Genomic DNA, 13,739 nt, shown 5'->3' on the forward strand with positions numbered 1-13,739 from the left:
GGATGTCCCTCACTACATTATATTTTTCTGGAAAATTGTGAGATCAAAATAGTGATGGTTGAGTGTCGGAGTTCGTCACTAATTTACGAGGGTCTCACTCGCTAATAATTAGTAAGGCTTAAATTAGCAAGACACCTTGTAGCGATGGCTGCTCTCACTAAATCACATGGCTAAAACAAGACATTTTTAGTAGTGGAAGGGTCCTCATATCCCACTTAAGAAAATTATACTGAATTATTGCTCTTATTGTATTAATAAAATTAGAACCTGCGCCTAGGAATTTGATTTTTGGAACTTAATTAATTAGGTGGTTCCCTAAATAAATAAAGCTTATTAATGAAGATTAACCATCTGTTTCTTACAGGAAAATCAAGCTACTTCAAATGTGAACTCGGGATTCGCAAGTGGGACCTGTGGAGCTGAAATAAAAATAGTGAGTATCCCAAACAAAATCTAACTGAAAATGAAGGGTTCACTTACCTTTTCGTTGTTTAACAGAAGAAAACCAAAGTATGTTTGTACTTTTCATATAAATTTATGTGACAGAACTGAAATGTTAAAATTCAAAATTTTAATCTTTAATTGTGAGTTTGGACTGAGAAGTTTTAGCTTTTTGAAATAACATTTATTACTCTTTTTTTTAATTTTTACTTATCAATTTTTGACATGAGACGTTCATTAAGAAAATAATGATTGGTCTAATTATTTCATCATATTGCCCCAATTTATATGTATTGAAAATTTATTTGAATAAGTAGTTAATGTTAAAGGGCAAAACATGAAATTATTTTTAATCTTTTCTTGATTTATCAAAATTGACAAGTAAAAATGAAAATCAAATTAGAATAATAGTGACAACATTTAAAAAATACTTAAAAAGTACTATAAATTATAATAAGTAAAGGGAAGTCCAATGCACTAATATTTTCCCTATGAACGGGATTTGGAGAAGGATCGAACCACAAGAATTTATCATATATAATTTAATCTTGTATTTCTGTAAGAGACTGCTTTTAGAAAAATTTGACCGTGTTACATAACAACTTAAATCAAAGAAAAACTTGATTGACTCTGAAAATTCCAATCATGAGGGAGTGATACCTAACTCCAATAGAAGATCCCAAAACCCTAACCAATGTATCTTCTGCTTTTAATTAAAGAGATTGCCAATGTTATATAATATCAAAAAATTAAAAGAGAAATCAGGTTTATTGCCATGGACTGTCTTTCGGAGATCTTCTGTTCCCAGAAAATCAAAGATCATGATAAGCAATTGATTCAAATTCCCTCCGCTCCATGCCAACCCCATCATCAAGATCTGGTCAAAAATGATTCCAATTATAAAAAGAAGAGGCGGGCAAATGATAAAGAAAGAGATTCTTTAACCAGAAAAAATTTGGTTCAGACGAAAATTTTGCATAGAGATATTGAAAGGCATAGAAGGCAAGAAATGGCTACTGTTTATGCTACTCTTAGATCACATCTTCCTTATGAATCTATCAAGGTGAATTTACCTACAATATTTACTTTTCTTAATTTTTTTCTTATATTACATAAAACCTATATTATTAGTTGTTTTGAGCTAAGAGTACTCCTTTCTTTTTTCTATGCTAAAATGTTTATTAGGGAAAGCGCTCACTATCAGATCAAAAAACTTGAAATAAAGAGAAAAAAGCTTGAAAATTTGGCCTTGTGTTCTCCCAAGGATGATAAATGTTTTCGTGACTATGTGACAATAAACTCATGCGACTGTGGTGTGGAGATTTTGATCAATGAAAGGGTTCCCCTCTCAAGAGTGCTTAAAGAGCTGGTAAAGAGACAACTCAATGTTGTTAGCTGTGTCTCAACCAAAGTAGATGAAAGATTACTCCATAGGATTCAGCTTGAGGTATATTGTATGACCATCTCATTTGAAAGTTTAAATTAATGGTTAGATTGATATTTCCTTACTAATGTACTCTCTCCATTTCAACTTGTTTGTCTCATTTTTCCTTTTAGTCAGTTTCAACTTTCGTTTTTGGTATCTCTTTAATTCTTTAGCATGTTTAGAACCTCAAGACTAAAGGACATTTTAGTACATTCTACGTATTTTTAGTTTGAGGTCACAAGATTTAAAAGTTTTCTTTACTTTCTTAAACTTTTTGTGTAAGTCAAAATCAAACAAACAAATTGATACGGAGTGTTAAGTATCCCACATCGGAAGAGGAAAGGGTCCTTGGTCTCCTTATAAGGTTTGGACAATCCTCCTCCTCATGAGCTAGCTTTTGGGGTATGAGTTAGGCCCAAGACCAATTTTAATATGGTATCAGAGCCAGACCCATTCCAAATATTTGTTCACCGATGGTGGGCCCCCATATATATTGTCCACGCTCCAGTTAGCCTGTGCTTGTTGTCCATGCGGGGGAGTGTTAAGTATCCCACATCGGAAAAGGAAAGGGCCCTTGGTCTCCTTATAAGGTTTGGGCAATCCTCCGTTTATGAGTTAGCTTTTGGGGTGTGAGTTAGGCCCCTTTTGGGGTGTGAGTTAGGCCCAAGACTAATTTTAACACGGAGGAAGTATTCAACATGCTCCTGACGAACAAGTTTAGTGTTTGTTTTGATAATCTAAGTATGTGGGTGGAAATACTTTGTTTTTGAATCACGTTGGCAACTATACTGGAACATTTCCCTCATGTTAAGGAGATTCAACAATCTACATATATGTAAAAAGAATTTGTTTGTGCCCTATTTGCGCAGCATAAATTTCGATTAAGGAAATTCAATTGACCCCTCTTGCTGAGATGATTGTATTGACTAAATTTGTCGTTCCCTTTTAAATAATGGGCGGAAGTGAGAGTTTAACTCTCTAAACCTTAAGTCTGATCGCAAATTCAACTTTAACGAGTGTGTTGAGAGTGTTGGAGACATGGATAATTTAGTGTCATAATATTAGCTTCCTTCATAATTTGTGCGGGAGAATGATGTTTCATGCACGTGAATGGATGGTCTAGAACAAAAGCTTGCTGAGATGATTGTGTTCGACTCTTGAGTGAAGATCGATTTGGGCATGTCCCCACTGCTAGTCAGGATCAATTTAATTTCAAGAAAATATTTCCCATATTTTATGTAAAAATTCTTTAATTTGTCATCTTTCTTGTTCTACTAATGAAAGCTTATCTTTGAAACCTGACCTATATTTTGATGACATGCATTTTCTCTACTTTTATGTCCTTCACAGAAGAAATGTGAATTTGTGTATCTTACTCGTAGTAATGTTCGTGGTGTGTTATTTGCTTCTGGGTTGTGAAGTGCATTCATAGTAACCAACTAATATATCGGAGCAAATATGAGGATGATCTTCTATAAGGAAAAAATGTATTTAAGTTATGTACATCGTTAGTGTAAGGAATTTTTTGCATTAGTAGGTCATTTGATCAAATGATATTTGTACAGGTAAACCTTTTTAAAATATGACATTTAATTTGTATTTGGGAAAATAAGATATATACTTGTTATAACTAGTTTATACGGACAATGTATATAATGTACGCTGAAGGAAAAAAAGTTAGGAGTTTAAGCTTAGTTTTACGAATTCATATAAAGATAGGTACATTAAATTTCTAAAGTGGTGAAAATTTACAGGGTAATTATCAATAGTCGTATGATGAAGTGGTTCCTTCTTGTCCTGGAAAACATCCAAAGCTCGGTCCTTTTCAAATCCTTCTCTGCTTCTTAGTCTCATAGGATAGCTCATCATTCAAGTAAGTCACTTTACCCGACCTTCCTGTCTTCAAGGCCCAAGGGTGGTACTATGAGGGAAAAGGTTAGAAGTCCATTATTTTAGAAAAAGACCTTCTATTGGCTTCTCCACAGTTGACTAGTCCAAGCTCCTTAAAGCGTATCGTCCCTATGTTCGAGATACCTCTTATTATGATGTTTGATTAAAGTAAAACTTGTGATATTTGGTCATCATGTTGTGAATGTTTCAGTATGTTTTTATCAAGATTTGTAACTTTCTTGCAGGCACGTTTTTTCAAAAATTCTTGCATGCATGTATTTTTTTTTCTTTTTTCTTTTTAAATAAAGCAGCCCAGATGAATTCTGTGTTGAATTGACAAAATGTTGCATGCACGTATGTTGAATCTTCAAGGAATCAACCTACATGCATAAGATTGATTTATTTTATATACAACTGAAATTATGGGACAGTTCTAAATGTCCTTCTATATCATACTAGGTTAATTATTATTTTTAGCAAATTATAAATTAATGAGTATCCCAAATATTTACATATAGTTATCTTATAAGTGATATGCTAATTGTAGATACTTTTACAGTGTTAAACTGTTAATGCACATATATGTAGAACTAAACTTTTCTCCATATATTCCATTTTATGTGGTGGAAATGAAGATACTTAAATGGATGTGTGGACATTAGGAGATATAAGATTAGGAACGAGAGGATATACAAGGCAAGGTGGGAATGACCTTCATGGTGGATAAGATGTAGACACGAGGTTGAGATGATTCGGACATGTAAAAAGGAGGAGTATGGATGCCTCAGTGTGAAGGAGCAAGAGGTTGGCAGAGGGTTAGATAGAAGGTTTACTCACCGATGATGATTTGATATCACGAGTTTTCAAATATTCGCAACATAAGTTCAAATATCAAATTGGAGAGATGTGATAATTAGACATGACATTATACATCTCCAACTCTCCGAGGACATAACCATAGGAATGGAGAGCATGGGGTTCGAGGATATACTAAAGTAGAAGTTAGTAAGTAGTCAGGCTATTTTTCTCTTTTCCGAGGGAGCATACATATTGCCTTAGTACTCAGCACGGTTCTAATGGTTGCTATCACAGCTACATGATACAACTTCTTTTTCTTTCATATTTTCACCATTCTTATTATTTGTGTATTTTTCATTTCAAGTCATTTCAAACTTTTTTTTTTATCTGACCGTCTTTTGGAAATAACTTCTCCCTTACAAAGACAACTTCCTCAAAAATAACTTTTGTAGAATCACATTTGATATGTTATTATTATTGCATGACATGTTTCTACTGCAAAAGAAGTATAATATAAACCTGTCAGCTGGGTCAGGCTGGCTCTTAAGTATTATTAAGCTCTTAAGTATGTTAAGAAGCTGACAGGTTTATATTAAGAGCTTAAGTATTTTCTTCGACAGCTGATAGAGGATCGTCGAGTAAGGATCTGCGCGTTGGATTGGTGGAAGAATAATGAAAGACAATATCTGGTGCTTTCAAGATTAGTTAGAGATATATTGACTGTTCCAATGTCAATCGTTACATCGGAGTGCGCTTTTAATCAGGGATGACAACAACTTGGAGACAACGGCATTCATTGGGAAGCAATGCTATGAATGTTCTAGTTTGCCGTAGAGATTGGATTAGAGCGGAACGAACAAATCAAGGAATGGAAGAGGAGCCGAAAGACGAATAGAATCTTGAAGAAATCATGACTTCAAGAGAGAACTCAACACAATTAAGTCCAATGCATGGTTTAGCCTTTGCCCCCGTTGATTTTGACTTTCCTATGGCAGTTCCCGTTGATAGAGTTTTGATCTTTTCTAGTTACTATATAAAAGAAGTTCGATCCCTAGCATAAATATGAAAAGTTTTAGCCGAACATAGTCACGGCTAGAGCGGGGAAGCAAGTATCAAAGAACTTCAAAAAAATAAAAGAGAAGTAAATACCTTATAACAACGGCTATCAGCCTTCGTTTATTCAATTCTTAAAATATCTTACAGAAGAGAGAGGTAGAAGAGAAAACTGATATAAAGATAAAAGGAAAACAAGAAATGAAAATTTTTCTTTCTACTCCTGCCCTTCCTAACACTTGAAGGTCCTATATATATAGAAGAGAAAAATCAAAAGGAATCTATGCATAGTATTTATGAGTCCCACATCCGAGTCCCTATGCACAGTGGATCTACTATGTAAATAGTAAAAGAGGGTCCCACATCCAGGATCCACATTTTTTGTCCTATCAAGACATCTTTTCCCTTTTTTAGTTTTCGGAGAAATTCTTCCGTTTTGCAATAGCTTCTTCATTCAGACTATTTCCTGAATCAATTGGCTGAGAATCTTGAACATCTTCCGCAATATCATCACTGGTGATACTTTTCATTGAAGTATCAGAATGTTGTTCGACAGTTTTTATCAAATTTCTTCAAACTTTTTCCAAATACTGTTCTGTCATCTCCATTCTATCTCCCTCATAAATAGAAATTCTTCTGGAGATATGTTTCAATGATTTTTCCTCAACAATATTTTTCTAAGGAGCATTTGCATATTCCTAAATTTTACTATCAATAGTATCCAGGAGTTCTTGTCCATTCAATTTTTTAGTGTTTAGGTCCTTGTGCATCAGCTTGTCCCAAAAACTATTATAGAATACTCTGTATAATAAAGGGATCTGTTCTTTGTAAATCCAAGTTAGAAATTCCATTTGTTAATCCATGGAATTGAGAATTCTATAAAAAAAATACAATTGTTCTATTTTATCTAAATTGTAGACATGGTCGCAGTGATATAACTCAGTTAAGAATGGGGATACTTTTGTCCATCTTTTGTACAATTTCAAAAAAGGATCTGGTAATATCTGAATAGTTGGGCCATAATACGATCACCAATGAACAAACCAATTAAGAGGTGGTTCGTTGAAATTCTTCACACATATTTTAATAAACCATGTGTTTTTATGTTTATTGTTCTTATAATATAATGTTCTGGTGAAGGCTTGAACATTGTCCCAATATGTGAAGTTAATCCTAGAACCTTTTATAGCAGTATCTGTTTTTCTACCATTGAGGTTGTACCCAATCTCCAAGAGTAATAATTTTTTTTATCACAATTTTTGAGAACCCATGCACATCTGATTCTCCATCATAGGCCTGGAAGTGTTCAATCTTTGTACTTCCAGTAGATAATAGGATAGTTTCATAATATGTTCGAGTCTTTTATGACTCTCCTGCAAAATAAAGGTTAGGAATCAAATATTTGTGGAGTATCTTCCACGGTTCATGTTGTTTCTGAATTTCAAAATTTTCAACAAGAACTATCAGCTCTCTATTATCAATTTGTTCATAGGATTTGCTATCTTTTTTTCTTTTGCAATATTAGCAAACGTATCTGCTTACTTTGCAGTTAGATATGACTGGAGTTGTCCATATAATGGATGATCCTCCGAAATATCTTCTAGATGGAATGATTGTGAAGATGAAGATTCGCCTATCTACGGAATCTTACAATTTAACAAACTCATATTTCCCCTTCGTATCATTGGGGGATTGGATGATGACACATATGATGATGCCTAAGGCTGTGATAATGAGGGGACGGATCTTCCCCCAGAGAAGTATCTTCCTCGGCCTCTACCTTTTTCTCTAGCTATTTGTCAGGACGGATCTGTAGTCACGTTGCACATAATAGATTAGTCAAATAGATTAATATCATACCAATCTATTTCATCTCTAATATCTTCATAATTGAGGACTGCAAATTCATCTTCTATTAGTTCATGAATGATTTTTTCAATTATAAGAATATGCATATCTGTATTTAAAGAAAGAGCCTTTATAATTGTGATTAATATTTTTTCAGAGAGGAAATAAGTGTAAAAATTTATTTTTCACTGAGGTATTCTCTGGATAAAAAATCAGGTAAGAAATTATCAATTCCTTTCTTATATTGAATCTCAAAATCAAAAGGGGCTAGTTGAGCCTGCCACCTTGCAAATATTAATTTTGAAGCATCATGTTTAAAATCTTTGTCAAACATATATTTCACTGATTGAGCGTCTGTTCTAATAAAAAAAATTGATATATAAATCATCCTGAAACTTAAGAACATATTTAACAATGGTTAACATTTCATGTGCAACCGCTGCATACTTCTTTTGACTATCAGTCCATTTCCCAGAATAAAATTGAATCAATCTTTCAGTAATATCATGGGGATTAACTTGCTTAAGAATTCCACCATAATCAACATAAGAAGCATCAGTTTCAATAATTTTTAGCCAAGCAGGGTTAGCTAAAGTTAAGCATGGCAAAGATTTGACTTGTATCTTCATATGCTTAATAAGGTTTGTATGACTATTAGTCTAGGGACCTTTAAAGCCCTTTTTTAGCCTATCAGATAAGGAGGCTAAATCTCATGAAATTTTTTTATAAAATGGGGATATATAATTTAAACTACCCAAGAATCTCTGTAATTGAGTTTTATCAGTGATGATATCAGGAAATTTTTTAGCGAAGTCGAGAGAACACTCAATAGGGACAATCTTCCCTCGACAAATATTATGGCCTAAAAATTGAATATTTGTTTCAAATAAATTCATTTTTTGTTTAGATATTACCAAATCACTTTGTATTAAAATCTTTTTAAACATGTCAAGATGTTTAAAATGCAGTTCTAAAGTTTTAGAAAACATAAGAATATCATCAATATAAACAATAATGAAATTCATATATGGATTAAAAATGTCATTCATTATCTTCCGGAATTCAAAAGGGGCATTTTTTAATCCAAAAGGCATCACATTTCATTCAAATTGGCCGAATGGGACATTGAACATAGTTCTATAAGTGTGCTCTTTAAATATCTGAATTTGTCAATAACCAGATTTTAAATCAAATTTTAAAAATATAGTGACATCATACAATCTGGACAATGCAGTGCAGATTGTACCTCATTCTTTTTCAGCAGCATTATTTACATAAAATGTAGTGCAAGACCAAGGTGATTTAGAATGTTTTATCAAATACTTTTGTAAGAGATTATCAATCTCCTTTTTGCAGAATTCTACTAACTCTAAATTCATTTGACAGGGTCTAGATTTCATTGGGATATTATCCTCGCAGAAATCATCTTCATATGAAAGAGTTACAATGTGTTATTTTTTATCCCAAAAGGCATTAGGGTGATCAGCACACACATCAACAGTTATTTGTTCAGAGATTATTTTTATTTTCTCCTAAATTTTAGTAGATTTCATGGTATCACCAATATTCATGCTAAACATTTCAAGTTGTATAAAATTTACATGTCGTTGCTTCATTTCAATTAAAGGATTTATATCCCTAGTTACAGGATCAGTAATAAAAGGATAGGATATCTCCTTGTTTTTATAAGTAGCAGTAAATCCTTTAGCATCAAGGTGAGTGTAAGGATAAAGTGCATTTATAAAAGGTGTTCCAAGAATGATTGGGGGAAATAATTGATTTTTTACCAAAAAGAAGAAGTGTGAAATGCACATCTTATTTTGGCAAATGTGTGTATTAGGAATTTATAATTAATAACAAGAGTATGACCAGATGCAGATTTAACAATATGAGTAGTTTTATGAAAATATCTAGTCGGGATCAAACCTTCTTGAATGCAACTAACATCAACACCACTATCAATCATGGCAACATTAGTTACAGAAAAGTCATTATCAATTAACATAGTGCAATTAATATACCATTTATGGGCTGTAATGATTTGTATCATACCCAAAAAATAATCGTTTTTCACATCTAAATCATGAACATGAATAATATCATCATCCTCTTTTTCTAACATTTTTTCCTTTCCCTTGAAACTGGAAGAAATATCATTGTGAGAAGTATCTTTCTCAATCTTTGTAATCCTATGATCAAAGATCATTTGGTTTTGTTTTAGAGATATAATCTCCTTTTTCAAGTCATCAACCTCGATTTTGAAATCATTAAGAGATGGATCTTTACCAGGCAGTTGACTTATAGGAAGTCTTTTATTTACCTCTGATAAAGAATAAGGCATGTAATAATCAACATCAGTATTCCTCGTAACATGAGTGCTATCAACAATTTTTGAAGTATGAGCGGTGCTATCAGTAGATTTTTGTAGCAAAATTAATAATTTTCTCACGAAGCTTTTCATCAGAGACCTCTTTTAATAATTCAAGAACACTATCAGCAGTAAGTGTTTGAACCTTTAAATCAACATTTAGATCTAAATCTCCAAACTATGATTGTAATTTATAAATCATGTCATCACAAGTGCTAGTATCACCATTGCAATCAGCATAAGTATTTACATTAGGATTATCACTATCAGATAAATCAAGCAATTCAACATTATTTTCAAATTCAGAATCATAATTATAATTAGATTCGGAACCAAAAGTGTATAACTAGCCATATACCTGATCATGAACTCATCAGAAAGATCTAAAGACTTAAGTTTTTGGAGCTTCCAATTAGGAGAAATATGTCCTAGGTTACCTCATATGTAACACTTAATTTTGGAAAGATCACGCTTAGACCTATTTTTTGTAAATCTAGTAGACTTACGATGGATTTTACGAGTTTCACGCTCTTCTTTGGATCTATGTCTAGATATCTTCGTCCTATAAGGTTTATCAGACTTAGAATATTTTTGACCCTTTGAAGTAGAAGCAGGGTTATCCATACCAAATTGTCCACAAAAATCTCCTACTTGAAATTTTTCTCTAAGCTTATCAAGCTTAATTTTTCTAGATAATTTTAACTCATTACAAAGGGCTAAACCTTCATGAGTACAGGTTGATATTAGCTGACCATAGGTATAATTTGTCCAGGTTATTTCTATAACGGAGCACCTAAGATCTTTCCTAGCCCTTTCAACAAATAAAAGAGGGAGACTGTTTATGAACTTAACCGTCCAATAATCATATCTATTTTTAGGTAAATCCATGACCCTACTTAGGAAAGTGTCTTTATACCACCTAAATTCTCCTAATGTCCTACATCTAAGGCTATTTATGAGCGTACGAGTATTTTCCTATTGTTTGGTAAATCTATCTCCAAAATGTTGTAAAATCATAAGCATAAGAGTATAAATAACATCTTCTCTACCCGCAGGTAAATATCTTCCTAGGTTATCATTACTAGGAGCTGAAGCCTTAGCTTCAAATATTGTTGTCCTATTATCATCAGTCAAAAAATTGTCCCACCAACCACGAAGTTGGCCAGTAAAACCAGCAACAATCATTTTACAGATAACTACATTTGTACATTTTTTATGATTCTCAGCAGAAGCCGTAGCTCTCGCGATTGTAGAATACATTAATATACAAAGAACAAGGATAGATAATTGTCTTTCAAACAAACCATAAAAGTTCTATTCATAAATTACATCTCTGTAATAAGATGTATTAGTCTGATTCCAATCTCTTTCCTCTATCAGAACGACTTGAGAAATTGGACGTGGATAATAATTGGAAGCCATTCAGGGTATTTCAGCATATTTTTTCCTCGGTTGCTGTTTAACTAAACCTCTGAGCTTATTAAGATTTGAGTGGATTTCATTACCCATATTAGAAGTAGATTCTATGCTATCAGCAAAGGCATTGACTAGATTAATGGGTTTAATTTTTAAATTAGAAAACTTCTTATCAAGAAGTTGTTCCAATTCTTCAATATGAGATAATTTTTAAAATCCCTCAATATCTAGAGGTCTCTGAATGCAAGGTTTAGCTGTTAAGTCTTCTTTCATTTCTTCTGAAGTGAAAGCAATATCAAACTTAATACCTAGCTTTTTCACCATCTTAACTAACTCATCTAACTTCTTATCAAGATAAAAAATATTTTCTCCCAAAATTTTCACATATAAACCCAAATAATTATTTTGACCAATCAAATTATTTATTTCTGCAACTTACTTTACCAATTCCATTATTAATGAATTTTTGGAATGCAAAAAATGTGATATCAGTATTATTAGGCAATATAAAAGGTGATTGGAGAGGGTAAATAGTTTGACGAATATTACCACTTGCATCTTGATAAGATCTCTCCAAAACATTAACATACAATGGTAAATATGTGGTTACAAACTACGGCACAAAGCATACAATCTCATTATGCAATGCACACATCTCATAATATTCTTGAGAAATATTATTTAACTCATCTGGTCTATAAGTCTCAAAGAACCAAATTCTAAATTTGTTTTATGTTTTATCAAAAAATTCTCTTTTAATATAACTCCTTTCCTGGATGGTGAGGAATCATATTAAATACTGTTAACATCAAACTCTATTTCAGAAGGAGTTGGGTTATCCCTATCAGAGATGTTATCTCTACCTTGAACAATATTGGTCTTAGGATAAATTTTTATCCTTTTTACAAAACTAGTAGATGCAGAATCAATAGTATGCAAAGATATTGGACGATTCCTAGATGAACCATAAATTGGTTTAATGAGAGATATATGATGCTGAGCAGGAAACAACTTAAGCATAGAAAAGGAATGACGATTGTAAACCGTGGACTTGTTATCAAATTGAAGACAAATCCTCCCGTCAAGATTTTGAGTTACATGAGATAACTCAGAGTTTGTCGTATCTTCCATTACTTGATTCGAGGAGATAACCGAATTTAAGATCCATGTTTTGGAAAATACAATTTCATCCCATTTTATAGGTCTCCTTGTGGTGACCTTGGATCTTGCAAAGTTTGTTTCAACCAATAAGGTCTGATTTGATGAATCATCTATTAGTTTGCATCTTGGGCTCAAATAGACAATAATCTGTAATAAATTCTATAAGAAAGATAGATTTGCTCAGAACTAGGGGCATAATTATAACCATGATTTTTTATATTTAAAGTTAAAGCATCAAGAATATTCACATCATACAAAGATAATTACAAATTTGGTTGTGTTAAAATATATTGGACCATATGCTATCGTGGATACAATTGAACCCATAAGAGACTGTCTAAAATTTATATTTCTAGCATCCCAAACTGCCGCTAGAAATGTCTGGTAGCCCTTTAAGAGTTAATGGTTTAAAAATAATCTGAACCATTCCAATATGCATGAAATTATGATGGCGTTTATACATATCGATGTCAAATTTATTTAACAGTCTAATAGTTTGCTCATCCGCATTTAAAGCTAACGACTACTCAGTAGTTTTTATGATTTTCTTATAAAGCACTTTATCAATGAAACCATATTCATAAATGGTTTTATATCCACCTTGGAGATAGTCCATTTATTTAATAAATCAACATTTAGAGGTATATAAACCTCTTCAAGTTTAGTACTTTTTGTACTAACTTCTACCATATCCATCTTGAAAAGTTCATATCTATGCCAAAGACTTCAGATCTATAACATAGTAACTATGAAAGAACCTAGGCTCCGATACCATTTAACAGGATCGGTAGGCGGGCAGTAATTTGCATGGCCTACCAGGCTTATGGGAGCTTCCCCTCCACCTTGTCTAAGGTAATACCCCTTTCAGGGAATAGCTTTGTCTTGTGGAAATCTGCATAGTAGAGGTGTTGGCATTGTGCGACCATGAATTGGATGTCGTCGAAATCTCCCATATTTGAGGTTGAGAAGCTGTAAGCAATATAGCTTAGGCCAACATTAGTATTATCACACCAAAAATATGCTAAAACAAACATATAAGCTCATGTGGTAGTGTTATGGAAGGTTTGGGGGTGAGCAAAACACGTGAAAATTTTTAATGTCTGCCAAAAATTGCCCTCAAGTATAGCAATTGTAGAGCGGTGATCACGACCAAGATCGCGATACCTAAGACCAGGTTTAACATTTTTTGGACAGTGTTTAAAATGTAATTTTACCACCAACCTCTTATTTCAACTAGGCATGACAACATTATAAATAATGAATTAAAGCCTAGAATGTGTGATTATATCCTCTAGACTTGAAAGAATTCAAATTGAACTATTTGCGGCATTCAATCAA

General features: G+C 32.8%; 1 protein-coding gene across 1 annotated transcript; it reads left to right on the forward strand.

Moving 5' to 3' along the window:
• The first annotated feature begins 1,037 nt into the window (after positions 1-1,037).
• On the forward strand, positions 1,038-1,883 carry LOC107875090 (transcription factor bHLH120-like). Its single transcript, XM_016721723.2, has 2 exons — positions 1,038-1,504; positions 1,627-1,883. Exons 1-2 carry the CDS (start codon positions 1,217-1,219, stop codon positions 1,657-1,659), a joined length of 321 nt encoding a protein of 106 aa, XP_016577209.2. The 5' UTR covers positions 1,038-1,216; the 3' UTR covers positions 1,660-1,883.
• Positions 1,884-13,739: the final 11,856 nt, after the last annotated feature.

Source organism: Capsicum annuum, chromosome 6 (genome assembly GCF_002878395.1).
Source record: "Capsicum annuum cultivar UCD-10X-F1 chromosome 6, UCD10Xv1.1, whole genome shotgun sequence".
Taxonomy (NCBI): Eukaryota; Viridiplantae; Streptophyta; class Magnoliopsida; order Solanales; family Solanaceae; genus Capsicum; species Capsicum annuum.

What these genes read in the sequence shown, in the direction of transcription:
- LOC107875090 (XM_016721723.2), top strand. Translation starts at nt 1,217, where the DNA reads ATGGACTGTCTTTCGGAGATCTTCTGTTCCCAGAAAATCAAAGATCAT. An exon ending in TTCCTTATGAATCTATCAAG is followed by an intron (nt 1,505 to 1,626) that starts GTGAATTTACCT and finishes AATGTTTATTAG; the next exon opens with GGAAAGCGCTCACTATCAGA.